A 17,885-nucleotide genomic window follows, 5' to 3' on the forward strand; every position below is an offset into this window, starting at 1 on the left:
TGGGGTATACGAGTAATGCTTTTGCTGATGTCATTCAAATGTAATTAAAAATCATGCTACAATATTGTGTTATAAGCCAGTGCTGTGTCTGGTCTGGGAGAGGCCAGCTGTGACCATATGGTGTCAATCTTTCTTTCAGGTGAGGAAAAAGGTACCAAAAGTTACAGTGTGTAAGATAATGAGAGATGTAAATGTGTGCATATATATCAAAACCACACCATTTTTAATGAAAGAAACTGATATCCACACATTTGTACTTCTGTACAATTTGGGGTAATATATAATTTTAAGCTGTTTACAAATAACATGTACTGCTTCAAATATTACATAAGGTTGATAATACATTTCTAGCAGAAATAAATATATTGCACTTAAAAAGAACTTCATTAGATGTTACTTCATAGTATTACGTGTATAATTTCCTTTTTTCCATAGAACATTTCCCAAGCCCTTCCCTCCCACCCTGAACACACACACTTCATTATAGTGATGGTTCTCACACAGTTCAGTAAGCAAACGAAGACACAGCAAACCATGAAACTGTGATAGTCTAAAGAGGCATATCTAATTTTACCCTTTAGGAAATAAAAGAACTTCTTTTAGGTTTTGGAAATTAAAAAAAAATAACTAAATACAATATGTTAATGTACCAGAAGTAAAATACAACAAATTGTATTTTTTGTCCAGATATACTATTTCACAAAAATGTTATTTACTTATTACTTGAAACAATGAAAAGTTATTACCTTCTACTTTGTTTAGAGGGGAGAGGGGGTTGAAATTATTTGAGAGAGAAACAGAAAGAAGGCTGGAAAATATTTTTGGATTACTTGCTCATCAAATATTTATAAATGAACTTTTCTATATTTAAGCATGCTGAAGAAAAATAAGAACTAGGATATTTTATAAATGGAATGGATGAGGAAGTAATGAAGGAAGAGTTTTATGATTTTCTAAAGTTTTAAGAGTCTGTAACATTTGCTTGTTTACAGAAAAAAGAATCCTTTAATTCTAACATAATATAAAAATTTATACAAAACTCCTCTCAGCCACCACTCACTAGAGGTGCAAGTTGAAAATCTTCTGTCTAGATTTAGGCTAGAGCATCTTCTTGTTTTAATAATTATCAATTCTCTATCCATTTCATAATGAAAACAATTTTACTCACTTAAATCAGTGGAAGATAGAATAAAGTGTTCGTTTTCTTGTGATGTTTCCCTATATATTGCATAACTGAATTTCTGGAGCTTTAGTTACTAAGTCATGATTAACCTTTTCTGTATATTTAATGGGGTATAAAGTCATTCCATCCACTTTATTTGAAGGTGCTCATTCTCAGTATAACCGGGCTTTATATAAACACGACAGTGTGAAAAGCTAACGTGAAACATAGAAATGGAATAAATATCCTGACATCTTTCCGAAAAATTCATAAGCAGTGTGAGATGAAGATACTTCACATTTATTTCCTGGGCTGTTAGAGGATTTCCTTTTCCTTTTTGTTTAGGAGATGGTTGTGGCTAAAGAAACAAAATGACAGAAGTGTGGATAAAGGTGGAAGAGGAGAGATCTTGGAATGCCCCAGAAGTCACTGTACCGCCTGCAGCTTAGCCCTACACAAGGGTGCTTGCTAGATAATACGGCATTATCAGGAAGCTTTATAATATCATGCACTCAGTGCCCAACTATCAGAAATGGTGATAGGCCCTCCCGGAAAGATACCATTGGTATAAACTCGAAGTGACCAGCAATGCAATACAAAATTGTTAATCGAGACCTGTTACCTAAAAATTTGTGATATGTTAGACACAAGATAGATATATTTATTGCTTGTACTGCTAAAGGTAGGCAGAGGAGGGAAGAGATTTACTAAATAAGTAGAAAGAATAACTGAACTTAAAATTATTGACAATTGTTTTAAAAACAAATCTCAAATTCAGAGCCTACTAAGTTATAAACTGATTTGATTCCTTATAGTTCCACCAATCTGGTCTGACAGGCAGGAACTCTTTTTAGCAGCACTGCACATTAGCTGTGCTTTTTGATACTGTAATATACTTAGAGGAAAAAACAAGAATTTATTACAAATGTAACTCCTGGTTGTTATCATTTGGTTGGCTTTCCCATTAAATATATAGTTCTTGCAATCACCTTAGGTAGAATAGATTTGGAATTTTAAATACTAAGCTCCCCAGGGGTCAATAAGAATTGACAACAGAATCATTTGGAATGACACAGGTGGGGTTAATGTCTACCTCTTGGTTCCCATGACTAGAGTGACTGATTTGCTTGCAATCTGTTTCTCTTGTGCTTTTTCTCTCTAGTTCAGGTAAGACCAATGCTTAAAAATATATCCCATGTAAAATTTCAGGGATCATTTTTTCAGAGCCTGCTTTGCTTTTCTTTAAGCAGTCTACCCTAGTTTTAGTCTCATATTGCTTAATTACAAAACAAAGTTCTGAGTTAGGAAATAATGGTATACAACTACATTTCACAAAAAAACACATAAGCCTACTTGCTATTGGGAGAACTTTCAAATAGTAAATAATCCTCTAATTCTCTTTGAAAAGGAAATTTAGACACAGATTCACTTAAGCCAACAAGTAATTAAGTGGCATCATTGTGTAAAAGAGCATCTTTTGTTATTCCTGCTTTAGGCAACAGCACTCTGTATTCAAAGGAATACTGGCAATAGGCCAACTATTAAACATTAAGCCCCTATCTAAACATTAGTCATAACTGCTTTGTTTAAAGAACTGCACATCTGTACTCTGAAAGTAAACTACCTAAGGATGCTACAGCATAACATGCAAGAAGTTAGAAACTAACCTACAGTATATGTCATAGGGCTTTGAAATGCTTTGTTAACAGAGTCCCTGTTCCTTTGTAAGTAGACTTTAGGATTCAGTGAAAAATGGCAAGTGTAAAATCCAAAATTGGCATTTCATGGCCAGACTATGTCAACATGCCTTGTTTCATGGGCTGAACATGCCCAAGAAAGGCATTTGATGTGTAGAAGTCTAACGTTAAACAACCAAATAAAATCTACGGAAGTCTGATGTGATAAGTATATTGCATTTACCCCCCAAATACACTTCTACTGTCAGTAACAATATTTCCGATCTCTCATAATAGATTCAATACTTTTGCAGTAAGAACAGAATAGAATGAAAATTACATATAGATATTAAATTAGAGTTTTGAGGAAATTGGCTAAGAAGACAGTTTACATCCTATAGCTGGAATGCATTATACCTTGAGTTGAAAGACTATTAATTTCATTAAATCTTTATTATTAGGAAAATGAACTGTTGCTAAATACCAAATGTGGTTACCCAGACTGTAAATGCTAAGATATATGATGCTCAAAAATAATATGGATTATATAGAATTAAAATATAACTGATTACTATTATACACATTAAAGAAAGGCTTAAGAAGATAGCGAAAGTTGAAAATAAAGTGGATGAAGCTCTAATGGACTTATAAGAACTACCAATGTTTCTGTCAGCAAGTTAATATGCAATTTCATATTAAGGAGTGAGAAAATGGTAAGAGTCTCCAAATGTAACACAGTAAGGAAAAAAGGTAAGTCAGATACATGGGCACATTACTACACATGAGCACACTAAATCATGGCTACCCAAGCATTTAGAATGGTCATTCTCAAACCCTGTCAATCAGTGGCAGCAGCAACAAAGCAGATTTATCAAAAATAAGAATATGGGCCCAGTGCATTTTAACATCCATAAAGTCTCCCAAAAGCTGAAGTGAAAATGAAGGGGCCTTTGGCTCCCTCTGTAGAAAAATTCCTTTCAGAACAGAACAACCATCTTTTTATTTAAGCTGTAAGTGAAATAAAGCTTCACATATCATCATGCATAGGCTTTGGAGGGTTCCTCAGTGATAAGTCAGTAGTGTATTTAGAATGCAGCCCAGAAAAAAAAAAAAAATCAGTCCTTAATCTAGAGAGGCCCTTGCTTCAAAACCAACAAGTTGTTGTAAGAAAGAGAATTAGAAAGAAAAAAGACTAAAGACTGAGCTTGTCAAGTACTGGCCCTTCAATATTGCAAAAAGAGCTTTGTGAAGGCTTACTACACATATCCATCCACACAACAGGATGCATTAGCATTATCTCAGCTCCTTCCCCAGCAAACTAAATACAAAAAACTAAACATGCTTAAGCTACAGCACTACAGATATTTCTCTATTGGCTCCCACTTTCTACAGGGAGAAACTGACTTAAGTTAGTCATATGGTCAGTATGCTATATAGTATTGCCTCTTTGAAGATTCTTTTAACTGTGGAAAGCAGAAAGAAAACCTATACACACTGATTTTATACATTACTGCATTGACACAGCATTTTTAACTAAGGAGTAAAGCACCTTAACATTCATCTGCCTTATATTATTAAGCTTTCTGGGTAAATTAATATCCTATTAGTTGCAAGATTTAGGCTGGCTAAGAACTTTATGTTGATTCTCTCCTGAACCTAAGACAGGTTCCCAACTTAAGTTCTCTAAGAGATATTCTCCCAACTACAGATGAATCCTGGTCCATGGTGCATTCCCTTAGCATTAGATTTTATTGTGAGTCCAGCTCTCCTCTTTAATAGGTCCCATGTATCTTGGAGAGCCCCTGCTCCAATACCCGCCATCCCGCCCACCCAGCCCTGCCTATATTTCCATACCCATTTGCACATTCTGGATCTAAATTCTCCCCTTTTTAGAAGAGTCATACAAATGGTGTCATCACAGCAGAGGAGTGGCGCAGTCCCTGGATGGCAGCATAGGGCCCCTGCTGAAAGTAGTGATGGTACCGTGGCATGTGGAATGAAGGGAACGTTGGACCACTCCCTTGCATGGAGCTCGCAATGGCTGATGGGGTCAGAGGCATCCCCAGCCGACTATATGGTGGCAGAGAACCCTGTATGGGGTGAGGAATGGGTGTTGCTATGGATGCTGTGCTGGTGCCAAGAGCAGTCAGAGACTGTGGGTGCTGAAATCCAGGAAAACTGGAAGAAGATGATACCCAGGAGCTGAGAGACAAATTGTCAGATGTTGTAAAGGCTGACCCTATGAGGAAAAAAAAAAAACACTCATTAGACTGGAATGGCATTATCTGTAAAGTTCTATTTATTTTCAAAAATATTTAATAGATCTATGATTTGAAAAGACAACTGCACTTGAGATCTGTCATGGGCCAAATCTACCTTTTTAGATATGAAGATATTATTTAAATCCTGCATGGAAGAAAGAATTTACTAACTGAAAAAAGACTTAACTCACTAAATGGCCTGCATATTCCCACAGAATGACCAAAACACAATAACTTGCCTGAAGGTGATGAACTGATTCCCTGGGGCTCCAAATATCTGTGTTCTAACTTTTGCAGCATCTCCATAAAAAAGACTCCTTATGGATGTCTAAGTCTCAACAAAGCTATATAACTTCCAAAGCCACTTATGAGAATCTAAAAGAATAAACTGTCCTATACTGCAGCACCTAAAAGTTTAAACAAGAATTGACATTAAATTTTGTGGCTGCATTAGCAGTTTGCATGGTTAAGTAATAAGAAATATTCTATATTTTCTCTGATGATATCTTCTAAAGTATGGGCAAAAAAAATAACAGAGGTTCCCTCCCCATACAAATGCTCCAGTTCCTGGGATAGAGCACCTTTGGCCGCTTCTCAGGACTTCCTTCCCCAAGTGTAGGGGCTCCTCCCTGAGACAGGGAAACTAGGCTTATTCTTCCTCTCACCACTGGGGTCATCACTTTTACGTGATACCCTTCACAGGACAATCCTCTTTTAAAAGTGTTTTCCACTTCTGTCTTTGATCCTAATAAGACATACCTAATGTACGCAGAACAGATATATTCCTTCATTTTCAGATTATATAGCTGAAGTTCAGAAAGACTAGTAAACTGCTGCCAAGGTTCAACAGCTCTTTGGTACTAAATTACAGACAAGTACCTCCTGACCCCTAAGTCAAAGGCTCAGTGTCCTTTTACTAGAAAACGGTAACTTTAGGCAGTGTAATCACTTAGAACTTGGACAATAATACATGTGGAGATCATAAGATCATAAGGGGCTGTCCCCTCCTGAGAAGGCCCTGAAATCCTTTCCTGACAGTGTGTACCTTGGGGACAGGCTGTCTCATCAAGTACCTACCTTCATTCTCCTTTAGGAACTCTAGCTCCCACTGGCTCCACAACCCCCAAAGCTATCTTACCTCGATTTTGGGTTGTCTGAGTCTCATCCCCCAGGACATCCTCTTCTCCTCCATAGGTACGGATGGGTGAGCGGGCATAGGAATGCTTCTGGATCAGGCTCTCCACACTTTCCCTAGGTTACAAAGTAATATGTAATGAGTTCACTACGAAGTTAAGAACTCAGAGATACAAGGGGGTCTTAAGGATAATTCACTAGTTAGTAAATCTGTTTTCTCAGTCAAAAGGAAACCACTTCAGGGAAACAACATGTGAAATGTGTTCATGTATTCTATTGTAGAGTGACTCCTCAGACATCAACTCAAGTCCATAAATGCAAGCACATAAAACTATAGGATGAGAGCAATCTCTTGAAACCCTATAAGACGAAGGATAAAGAGGTGAACAAGGAACCATGATACCTGACTACAGGAATATGGAATTTAATGATGTGAAAAATTTTGTGACCGAAGAGAATCTGTGGAGCATTTTCTAATGATTTCACTGACAATGAATACAAAATACTCAAATGATCCAAACGGCACTGATTCAACATCTGACAAAATGTTGCCAAAAAATCCAAAATAATTGATCATAAAAAAGACTTATTGTTTACTAACAGATCAAACAATTGATGATAGTGCATGACAATATGGATAGTTTGGGTAATGCACACTTTGAGATCCTTATTGCTTTAAGACTGAAAATTACAGAAAACCTGTGAAGGAGACATCAATGGCAGTAAGCCCCTAGAAAAACTGGTACATTGTCTTTGTAGATTATCTTCCTCTTGCACCACAGTCTGTGAATCAAAGAATGAGGTTAACTTTAAAAACAAAAATTATTTTTGGTACTGGGCAATTGATCTGCTGCTATTCAAAAAAAAAATCTATCAAGATTTTAGCCAAGTTAAGTTCTTTGCCAAAAATGAATACTAATAGCACATAAGTTTGCACAGCATATATTTTAGGTATATCTGTGAACTAATGATCAACACTAAATTAACCACCAAATGACCAAAAGAGGATTTAAAATTTTATGTTGGTAGTAAATTTCATATTGGAGGAATAAGAAAAATGAATAAATGTCATACTAACTTTTCAAAATGTAACCTTATGATTTCACATAGATATACATACTTTACCTATGGGAAAAATACTATCTAATTCATAGTGCATTTGGTGTTCTAGAAAGCTCATGTATGTGCACAGATGAAAAGGGTAGTCTTCTCAGCTAGAATAGGGGATGAGTCTACTTCTCAATCCTCCATTCTGTTCTTTTGATCTGTGCGTGATCTTGATAACAAAACCACACTGTCCTGATTACTATAGCTCAAATAAAGTCTTGAAATTAGCTAGTATTTTTTCAAAGTTGTTTTTGTTATTCTATTCCCTTTGTATTATAATGTGAATTTCAGTATTACACTTTATTCATTTCTTTTAAAAAGCCTACTGGGATTTTGATCAGAATTGTGTTAAATCTGTAGAACAATTTGTGAAGAACTGACATATTTAGTCTTTCAACCCATGCACCAATATGTCCTTTCTTTTATTTAAGTCTTCTTTAGTTTCTCTCAGCAGTGCTTTGGTTTTTGGGTTTTTGTTTGTTTGTTTGTTTTGGTATCAGAGATTGAACCCAGAGGCATTTAACCACTGAGCCACATTGAAACCCTTTTTTGTATTTTATTTAAAGACAAGGTCTCACTAAATTGCTTAGGATCTCAATAAGTTGTTGATGCCAGCTTTGAACTTACAATCCTCCTGCTGATGTGTTAGGGTCTAGAAACAAGTCAAGATGGCGCCTGACATTTTGCCAGGGGGAGTGGTTTCTGAAGTAATGCCAGCGAGCCATTAAGTGTGGAGATTCCTTATTGGTTGACTGCTGTATCTAGTTTATGTTAATTAAGATAAACTGTGTGGTATATATACCCCTCCTGTCCTACAATAAACGGCTCCCACTCCTGCTGTATTGATCTATACAAGTTCCTCGTCACTCCCCGGTTATTTTGCTGCAGCCGGACTGCAGCACTGAAGCCTCCCAAGCCACTGGGATTACAGGCGTGTGCTACCCGACACAGCTGGCAGTGTTTTGTAGTTTTAAATATGTCTTACATGTCTGTTGCCAGATTTATCTCTAAACATATTTTAGTAAATATTGCTTTTTATTTTGATTTCTAATTGTTCACTGATAATAGGTATGTTATTTTTTTGCATGTTGATCCTGTATCCTGTGACCTTACTAAACACACCTTTTTACTCGAGTAGCTTTTTTATAGGTTTTCATTTTCTATATAAATAACAGATAAAAAAATTCTGTGTGAACAGAGATAATTTTGCTTGTTTATTTTCCAATCATGATGGATTTTATTTAATTTTCCTGGCTTATTGCAATAGCTAAAAGTGCCCATACAAATTTGAACTCACAGTGGTAAGAGTAGACATCCATGATTTTTCCTTATTTTGAACAAAATCATTTAGTCTTTGACCACTAGGTATAATATTAGCCCTCAATGTTTTGTATATGCCTGTATCAGACTGAAAAGGTTCCCTAGTTTAATAAATTTTTACCAGGAAGATGTTGAATTTTCTTAAATGTTTTCATATGTCTACTGAAATGATCAAATGCTTTTTCTTTTTTAGTTTGTTAATATGGTCAATTATATATTGATTGGACTTCATATGTTAAACTAACCCAACATTCCTGAACTAACCCCTAGTCAGTCCTGATATATTATCTTTTTGTTGGACTCAATTGCCTAGAATTCTGTTTAGAATTTTTCCATAATATTTATAAAGGATATTTGGCTATAGTTTTCCATTTTGTGATATCTTTCTTTAGTTTTAGCATTAAGGTTATTACACTGGTCTCACATAATTAGTTTTAAAATATTCCCTTTTCTTCAATTTTCTAGAATAGCTTATGTAAAATTATTATTTTTTCCTTAAATGTTTGGTGCAATTTACCAGTAAAGTCATTGCACCTGCAATTTTTTTTTTATGAAATGGTTTTTAACTACAAATTCACAGCCATCAGATTGTCTACTTCTTCTTAAATAATATTTAGTAGTTTGGGCCTTCAAAAAATTGTGCATTTTATTTAAATTGTGGAAATTATAAGAAGTGTTTATAATATGTTATAGAATATATTCTTTTATTATCATTCTGTTTAATATTTGAAGAATCTATGGTGATATTACTTCTCTCATTAATAATGGTAATTTGTGTTTTCCACCCCCCACTTTTTTTGGGTCAGTATGGCTGAAAGAATTGTCAATTTTATTAATCTCTTCATTTGGTTCCAATGGTGCTCTTTGTTGTTCTCCTGTTTTCTATTCCATTGATTTCGACTCTAATATTTATTATTTACTTTCTTCCCCTGAACTTGGATCTCATGTGCTCTTTTTGTTTAGTTTCTTGAGATGAAAGATGAGGTAATTGATTTGAGATATTCCTTCAATACTAAAGAAGATAAAAATTTTCCCTAAATACTTTTTAGCAGCATCCCACAAGTTTCTATGTCATATTTTCATCTTCCTTCAGTTCAAAATATTTTCTTATTTCCTTTTTGATATTTTTCTTGCTCTATGGGTTGTTTTCATTTTCTATATAAATAACAGTTTTAGTTTAACATAATTATATAATCTGTTATATAAATAACAGATTTAGTTAGCTATTTAGTTTCCAAATATGTATAGACTCTCCAGATGTCTTCCTGTCATTGATTTCTGATGTAATTCATGTCTGTTGTGGTCAGAGAACATATTTTGTAAAAGTTACATGCATTTAAATATATTGAGACTTGTGATATAGAGTATGGTCTATCATGGAAAATTTGCAAAGAAGATATATTTAGCTGATGCTGGAAGGAGTGTTTTCTAATGTAAACGGGGTCAATTTGGTTGATATTCAAATATTCTTCATTACTCATTTTATATATACTTGGTCTACCTGATTATTTTGAGAGAGGAATATTGAAATTTTTAAGGATGACTGTATATTTGTCTCTTTGTCCTTATAGTTCTGCCAAACATGAAGATTTATTATTAGGTGCATAACACCTAAGATTGCATGTCCTCCTGATGAGTAGAGCCTTTTAATTAGTATGAAATGATCTACTTTGTCTCTAATAACATTCTTTTCCCTGAAATCTACTTTGACATTAATATAGCCATTCTGGCTTTCTTTTGATTAGTGCTAACATTCAGATCATTTTTTTCTATTGCTTTACTTTCAGTTTATGTCTTTATATGTAAAGTGTGTTCCTTGTAGGCAACATAAGTTTGGGCTCACTTTTTAATTCAAACAAAAATTGAGGTATTTAGTGAATTTATATTTAAAGTGATTTTTATGTGGTTACACTGAAATATATTAGCTTCCTATATGTTTCCTATTTGTACATCTGTTCCTTATTGTCTTTTTCCTTTATTTTTCCTTCTTTATGGTTAAATTTTTATGATTCCATTTTGTTTCCTTCATTGGTTTATTAGTTACAACTTTCTTATGCTTTGATAGTAGATGCCTTCACATTTGTAGTAAATATCTTTAATTTGTCATAATTTATCTTCAAGTTAATTATTATGTTTTCAAGTATGGTATAAGAATCTCACTGCCTTGTGCAGTGGTACACGCCTGTAATTCCAATGGTTTGGGAGGCTGAGGCAGGAGGATCATGAGTTCAAAGCCAGCCTCAGCAACATCAAGGTGCCAGTGAGACCCTATCTCTAAATAAAATACAAAATAGGGCTGGGAATGTGCCTCAGTGGCTGAGTTCCCCTGAGTTCAATCCCTGGTATATGCCTCCCCCCCAAAAAAAAGCAACTTACCAATCCCCAGCAATGTCCCACCCCCAAAAATCACAATAATATATTTTCATTTCTCCTCTCCAACCTTTGTGCCATTCCTGTCAAACATTTTGATTTACATAAATCCCACTATGCATTATTATATTTGTTTAAATAGTTAATTATTGTTTTAAAAAAATTTAAATAGTATGAAAATATTTGATCTCCTTTTCCAAGTAGTTATCATTCCTCCTGCTCTTCATTTTTTTGTGTAAACCCAGACTGACATCTAGTATAATCCCCTTTCACCTGAAGAACTTCATTGAACACATCTGTAGTGCAGTTTGTTTTAGCTTTTGTATGTCTGAAGAAAAGTCTTTATTTTGCTTTTGTTTTTTGAAAGACATTTTTTTTTTCTGGGTATAGAACTCTAGGTTGACAGACCTTTTCTTTCTGTTCTTTAAAAATATTCCTTCACTGTCTCCTCACTTTGTTTCTAACAATAAACCTGCTCTCATCTTTATCTTTATTCTTCTTATTACAGAACTTTCTTCTGGGATATGAGTAAATTATTTGGAAGTAAAATTTTGGGTTTGGCTTCAAAATATGTGATGTAGGACTGGACCCCCGTTCAGCTGAGAGCTAACCTTTCCTCACTTCTGAAGCAAAACCCTCCTAAGCACTCTACCAAATGCCATGTAAAATCAAAAATTTTCCATTCCAACTGGTTGGATTAGGCACTTTTCCCATTCCTGTGTGAACATTAGGCACTGGTTGTTTCCTGCAATCTTTTCAGATGCTTATATATAAATAAAATGAGTGAATAGTGAATAAACAAATGAATATATGATACATCCACACATATAGAAATGTATATGATGGGTTGCTGCTATGAACAATGCATTATTTTAGAAATTGCAGAGATAGCAGTAAACAAAGCACTTAAACTTCCCTGCCTACTAAGGGAGGAAAATCGTGGGGGTGGGGAAGAAAAGCACAGTAAATTAAATCATAGTGCTAGGAAAAATATAAATAGGAAATCAGAGAATAATGATAATAACTGTTAGTGTCAGCATTAAATAATACTGAATTTGAATTACTTAAAAAAGTATCTGACACATAGAAGATATGCAGAAAATGTTAGAGCCCTAGAAAAATATATCTAAAACAGACAAAAATATTTTATTCTCTAGATTTTTTTCTCCATTTCTACCTTTCTGAATAATCCTTTTCATAATAATGTGATTCCTTATCTAATGATTTATTAACATTAAATCATTTTCCCATGATTTAATGTTAAAGTGAGCAGAGGAATTTTCTAGAATGATTTTTACAATTCTACTACAAAATTATATCTATCATATTAATATTTTCATGAGGAAATGAAAGCTTTCGTGATTCTTTTTCACTTGATAACAAATATAATCTATTTTTTTGAAATTCTTTGAGCAGACTTGTTGAAATAAAAACTTCACCATGGTAACTGATGATCAAGCTATTCCATTTCTGAGTGTATATCCAAAGAAAATGAAATCAGCATGCTGAAAAGAAACCTTCAGGGGTTGTGGCTCAGTGGTGGAGCACTTGCATAAGTAAGTGTGAGGCCATGAGTTCAATCCTCAGCACCACATAAAAATAAATAAACAAAATAAAGGTGTTGTGTCCATCTACAACTAAAAAAAAATATTTTAAAAGAAGATACATGCCTGTGTTCATTGTGCAGCTAAAATATAGAATCAATGTACGTCCCCATCAACAGATGAATGGCTAAAGAAAATCACACACACACACACACACACACACACACAGTAAAATTATTCTGCTATAAAAAAGAAATCTTGCTATTTGCAAGAAAATGGACATAACTGGAGGGCATTATGTTAAGTGAAAAAAGCTCTCTCTCATATGTGGAAATATTTTTTAAAAGTTGATTTGAATACAGAATAGTGATTACTACAGATTGGGATGTGAGGACAAGAGAGTAGATAAGGGAGGCTAGATATGATAAGTATACACTGAGTACCTGTGTTGAAGTATCACACCTAACCACATTAACATGTACAATCCACATTAATTTAAAAAATAATGAAAATGACAATTTGGCATGACATAGGTCCTAATTAATCTGCTAACTGCCAAATATTTCAATCATTATATGCTGAATTTTGAAACTAGAAGCTTTAACAGTTAATGTCACTTACTCAAGGATTTAATTTACTATAATATTAGAAAGTGACTATCATTTTGGATAACCTGTATCCTTAAGAAGAAAGTCAAATGACCTATACAACTCATAATAAAATTAAAATTATAACAAATACTCAAGTTGGTATCTTTTTGAGTCTGGGCCATGTGTTCTATTTTTAATATTTAAAATAAAATTAGATAAGAATTAGGTGATTGTTTCAGTACAAGCAAAACTTGTTTCAATATCCTAGAAATATTTTCTTTGGTATAGTTATAAAGGAATGGCCATCAAAGGGCCCAAATTATTGATGGTATATTTCTAAGATGTATTCCTCTTTCTGTAATTTCCGTATACAAAATGCTACATTCAAGCATTGAAATTCTAAATAGAATTACAGTATTTGCCTCTCCAAAAGTGCTTTTTCATATAAGAGCATTTAAACATCTTTCACATACACTCAAAAGAAAACTCATTTTCTAAATAACACAATGAATCACTGCCTTGAGAAACATTCTGCCTTTCTATAAAAAATACATTATATTCATTTTGTCCTTGCTAGATCATTGGTATCATTACTTATGCTAGTCTCTAGGAAGGGAAAAAAAGGGATTTTATCGAAGTGATTTACTTGTGTCAGGCCTGGAAGTGAACTGAAAGCAATGGCAGTTCTTATATAAAGGATAGCATAATTGAATTATTGCCTTTTAAGTGATTGAACACAGTGGTGCATATCAGAGCCATCTCTTCAGAAGATGTTACAAAAAGTAGTCAGCCCATGTTGTTTACTTTATGTCTAATCCCTATTTGCAGCAGAATGAAAAGTGCAAAGAATTTACGTAGCCTGGAAGCCTATCACAAGGATTTCTAAAATGCTGTATCCTCAAAAATGAGGGATGACTCACCTAATAGGTTAAGTGACTTAGGTCTTTTGAGCTATGACAGTATCTTGTCATGCTCAATTCTGTTATATGCTAGTGCAAGAGATTTGAGTTTTAGTAGATTTGCCTTTGGATTTAAAAGGTAAATAAAATGGATATCATTATGGAAGGTTAGCCTTTTTAGCATCTATTGCTAAATTATCTTCTAGGCAAAAAAGTGCATCATTCTCTTGGGTGATCTTCAAAAGAACTTTTCTGACTACTTTGTTACCATCAATTCCAGGAATAATATGCATGTCAGAGACACAATCAGAGCCAAACATGGACAAAATAGAGGATGGTGACAATGATTTTCATAGCTCCTACCAAAATGTTCAGAACTACTTCAAGTCATTTGAACTATTTGTTCAAACTCTCCAGTGTTCTACCAATTAGAACTGGCTGCCCTTCCTCTATCTCTGAAATGTCTCAATGCTCAAAAAGCAAAGCTTTCCCTTTCCCCTCACATTCTCTTCATCACCACTGTTCCAAATAGATTCCTCTTTTACTGCACTTACTAGATTAATAGTAATTATGTGCTTGCATTGACTGTCTTCATTCTTGGACTACTGGTCCCAGATCAGAAAAAAAAAAAAAATGCTTCTTTTGTCTAAGCAAGGGTTCTCAGACATGGTGTGCATCAGAATCACCTAGGGGGTTCCATAAACTGTCCAGCCCTACCCTAGAGCTTCAGACTATGTCTGGGGGGTGAATCTAACATGTTTCCAAGTGACATTGATGCCACTAGCATGGAGGCCACACTAAGAAAATCACTGCCTTAATAAATGATTTAAGAGTGTGCTTGCTGGAGCTGTTTAACTGTCTTTATTCTGCCTCTTGTCAGCTGTGTGCTTGAGGGCAAATTACTTCACTTTCCCATGTCTCCATTTTCTCTCTGTAAAATGAGGATTTTAATATGATCTCTCTCTTAAAAGTTATGGTTAAGTGAATTCATGCACATATACAGCTTAATTATTATCTAGCATAGCTCAGTAAATGTTTATAGATAATAAAATTAAATTTTCTTTATTAATAATGAGTATCAAGATCCTGTGTTCCAAAAGCTAATTACACAATCATTCATTTTAGCTGAAATTGACACTACCAAGCCCTACAACTTTCTATGCTTCATTTAAACCTTACTTCCCACCAAATTTTATATATATATATATATATATATATATATATATATATATTCTTTCTGATTATATATACTTAAATGTTATTTTCATTTAAACTTTAATTTCCTCTTCTAAATACAGACCTGGCAAAAACTGTGTTCAAGGAGAAAATGTTAAATCCATTAAAAACAAACCTAACTTTTCAAAAACAAAATATTTAAAGTTGTTGCTCATCAACTTGTTCAAGTTTATATCATGTCTCATTGAGTCTTTATAAATAGCTCCTTGTCACAATATTTTTCTAAAGATTTATGCAGGTATATTATAAATTATAATACATCAATATTGTAGCTTCCACAAAATACTTGATAAATGAAAATTTTTAGGTAATACAATTTGAGATGTATTATAAATCATTAATTTTAATTTGAGAATTGAAATATATTAAGCAATCAATTATGGAAAACAAAATACTTAATCTTTTAAAAAGCTTTTAGACTTTATTTTTATTTGACTAAATCCTATTGATTTTTTCCTTTTCACAGTAATATACATTTCTAGTTTTATATTATAATTAGTAACTTAAATAATTTTTCAGTGAAAAAAACAAAAACTTAGTTTTGTAAGTCTTAGGGCTGTGACAACTAGAAGAAAGCTTTCATGCAAAGTCCAGATTACTCAGCCTATAAATAAACTTCACTAAATTGTGAAGTAGGGAACAGACATCCTTTGCATTCAGATGGAAAGACACCAGCAAGAACAAAACAGGATAATTCACAACCACAAGTCAACCATGAAGGATTGCTACTTATGCTAGTCTCTAGGAAGGGGAAAAAAGGGGATTTTTTTGAAGTGATTTAGACTTGCAGTTTTGTAAAACAAATGTTTCCTCTTAAAAGTTGTAGATAAATGAGTAACTTCTTAATGCAGAAAAACATTTTGCTAGTTAAAGGAATTTTGTGGTGATTTGTCCAATAATTTGAAAAAAGAAATTAACTTTGTTAAAGTCCATCCCTTCTCATTTGTTGTTTTCTTAACAGACTATTTAAATTTTATTAAATGAATAGATTTTATTAAAGAGCAAAATTTAATATAGTTGCCAAGCAAAACTGCTTTTATTTTATGCATGTAGACTTTTATACCAAGTCTATTTTCATTGGAGACTTTTTCTTTCCCAAGAAGCTAAATAACCAGATTCCTTATATATATATCTGGGCTTTGATTTCTTCCATAAAAGTGGATGTGGAGGGGAATGGCATATTGTTTATGAAGCTATAAATAGAGCCATGTACCATGTAATGACATTTAAGTCAATGACAGAACACATAGACCAGGATGGTTGTATCTTACAGCCCAGGTCTGCAGTAGGCCACACTATCTAGGTTTGTATTAGTATACTCTGTGATGTTCATACAACTGCGCAATTGTGTAATGATGCAATTCTCAGAGGATATCCCTGTTGTTAAGTAACACATGATTACATATAAATAAAAGCAAAAAGTTAAAGTAGTTAGTTTGGAAAATTCAAGTGTTAGTTGAAAAGAAACTTGAGTGCTAACCCCAAATCTACTATTTGTGTGGCTGACTTTAGGCAAATCACTTTTTGTCTGGACCCTAGTTGCCACAATTGGTATACTGACAGGGATAAAATGATAAACTACTAAATTTAATTTTAATGTCAAAATAAATACTTCCTATTAAGTTCTTTCCTGAAAATTTAAAAGCAAAACACCAGGGCATACCTTTGTACACATAATAAAGTTGAAAACTAATTTCCTTACTTTTTAATCCATATTTAAGAAAGAGTAAATCACACACCAATAATTAAGAAAAAAAGCTATTTTCATTTCAACAAGATTAGAATATTATAATATGCTATTCAGTAGTCACAGAGATAAAATTCAATTTTAAACTCCTTTATTTTTGTCTCTTGGTTCTAATATCTACTATGGTCTTGATGTCTATGTCCCATCAAAGTTTGAATCTGAAATCTAATCCCCAATGTGATAATAATATTAAGAGGTGGATGCTGAAAGGACTAGGTCATGAGAGTGGAGCCCTCGTGTATGAGGACTGGTACCCTTATAAAAGACACCTGAAGGAGCTTGTTTGGCTTCCACCAAGAAGGCACCATCTATAAAGCAGAGAGGGAGATGAACCAGACAACAAATTTGCCAGCACCTTGATCTTGGACTTCCCAGCCTCTAGAACCATGAGAAACAGATGTTAGTTACTTGTAATCCACACAATTTATGTCTTTTGTTAAAGCAGCCTTAGTTACTAAGACACATCCAAGTAACAGTATGCTGCTGGGTTCCCTCCCTCTAAGCAGAAGTGACATAGATGTCCTCTAGTCTCCCCATCTCAGAAGCCCTAATCTGTTCCATGGCTCCTTATAACAGAGTGTAGGTCCCAGGAGAGCACTGCAGGTTAGCAGGAGAAGGGGTACAGTCTAAGGTACAGAAAAAATTGACATTAACTTTTGCCATTTCCTATCTTTAGTATTTCTTTCAAGTAGCTTGCTTCTTCTGTAGTGTTTCCCTTTATTCAGGCTTGTTTGATGGATTTTTATGTATATTTACATAAAATGACATTTATGACATTTAAATAACAAATGCAAATGACATTTCACTTCTACTTTATTACCCAAATATAGTTGTATTTA

The 17,885-nt window shown here is 33.8% G+C and overlaps 1 protein-coding gene across 1 annotated transcript in view; it reads right to left on the reverse strand.

Annotated features, from left to right (window-relative positions):
* Positions 1-4,736: 4,736 nt before the first annotated feature.
* Positions 4,737-17,885, reverse strand: part of Tbx20 (T-box transcription factor 20) — a 47,156-nt gene continuing 34,007 nt past the window's right edge. Inside the window, exons 7-8 of the mRNA XM_026387636.2 lie at positions 6,238-6,350; positions 4,737-5,077 (exon numbers count right to left, since the gene is read on the reverse strand). Of these exons, the coding sequence (XP_026243421.1) occupies positions 4,737-5,077; positions 6,238-6,350 (454 nt within the window). The remainder of the gene's footprint in view (positions 5,078-6,237; positions 6,351-17,885) is intronic.

This window comes from Urocitellus parryii, chromosome 3 (genome assembly GCF_045843805.1).
Source record: "Urocitellus parryii isolate mUroPar1 chromosome 3, mUroPar1.hap1, whole genome shotgun sequence".
NCBI classification, from domain to species: domain Eukaryota; kingdom Metazoa; phylum Chordata; class Mammalia; order Rodentia; family Sciuridae; genus Urocitellus; species Urocitellus parryii.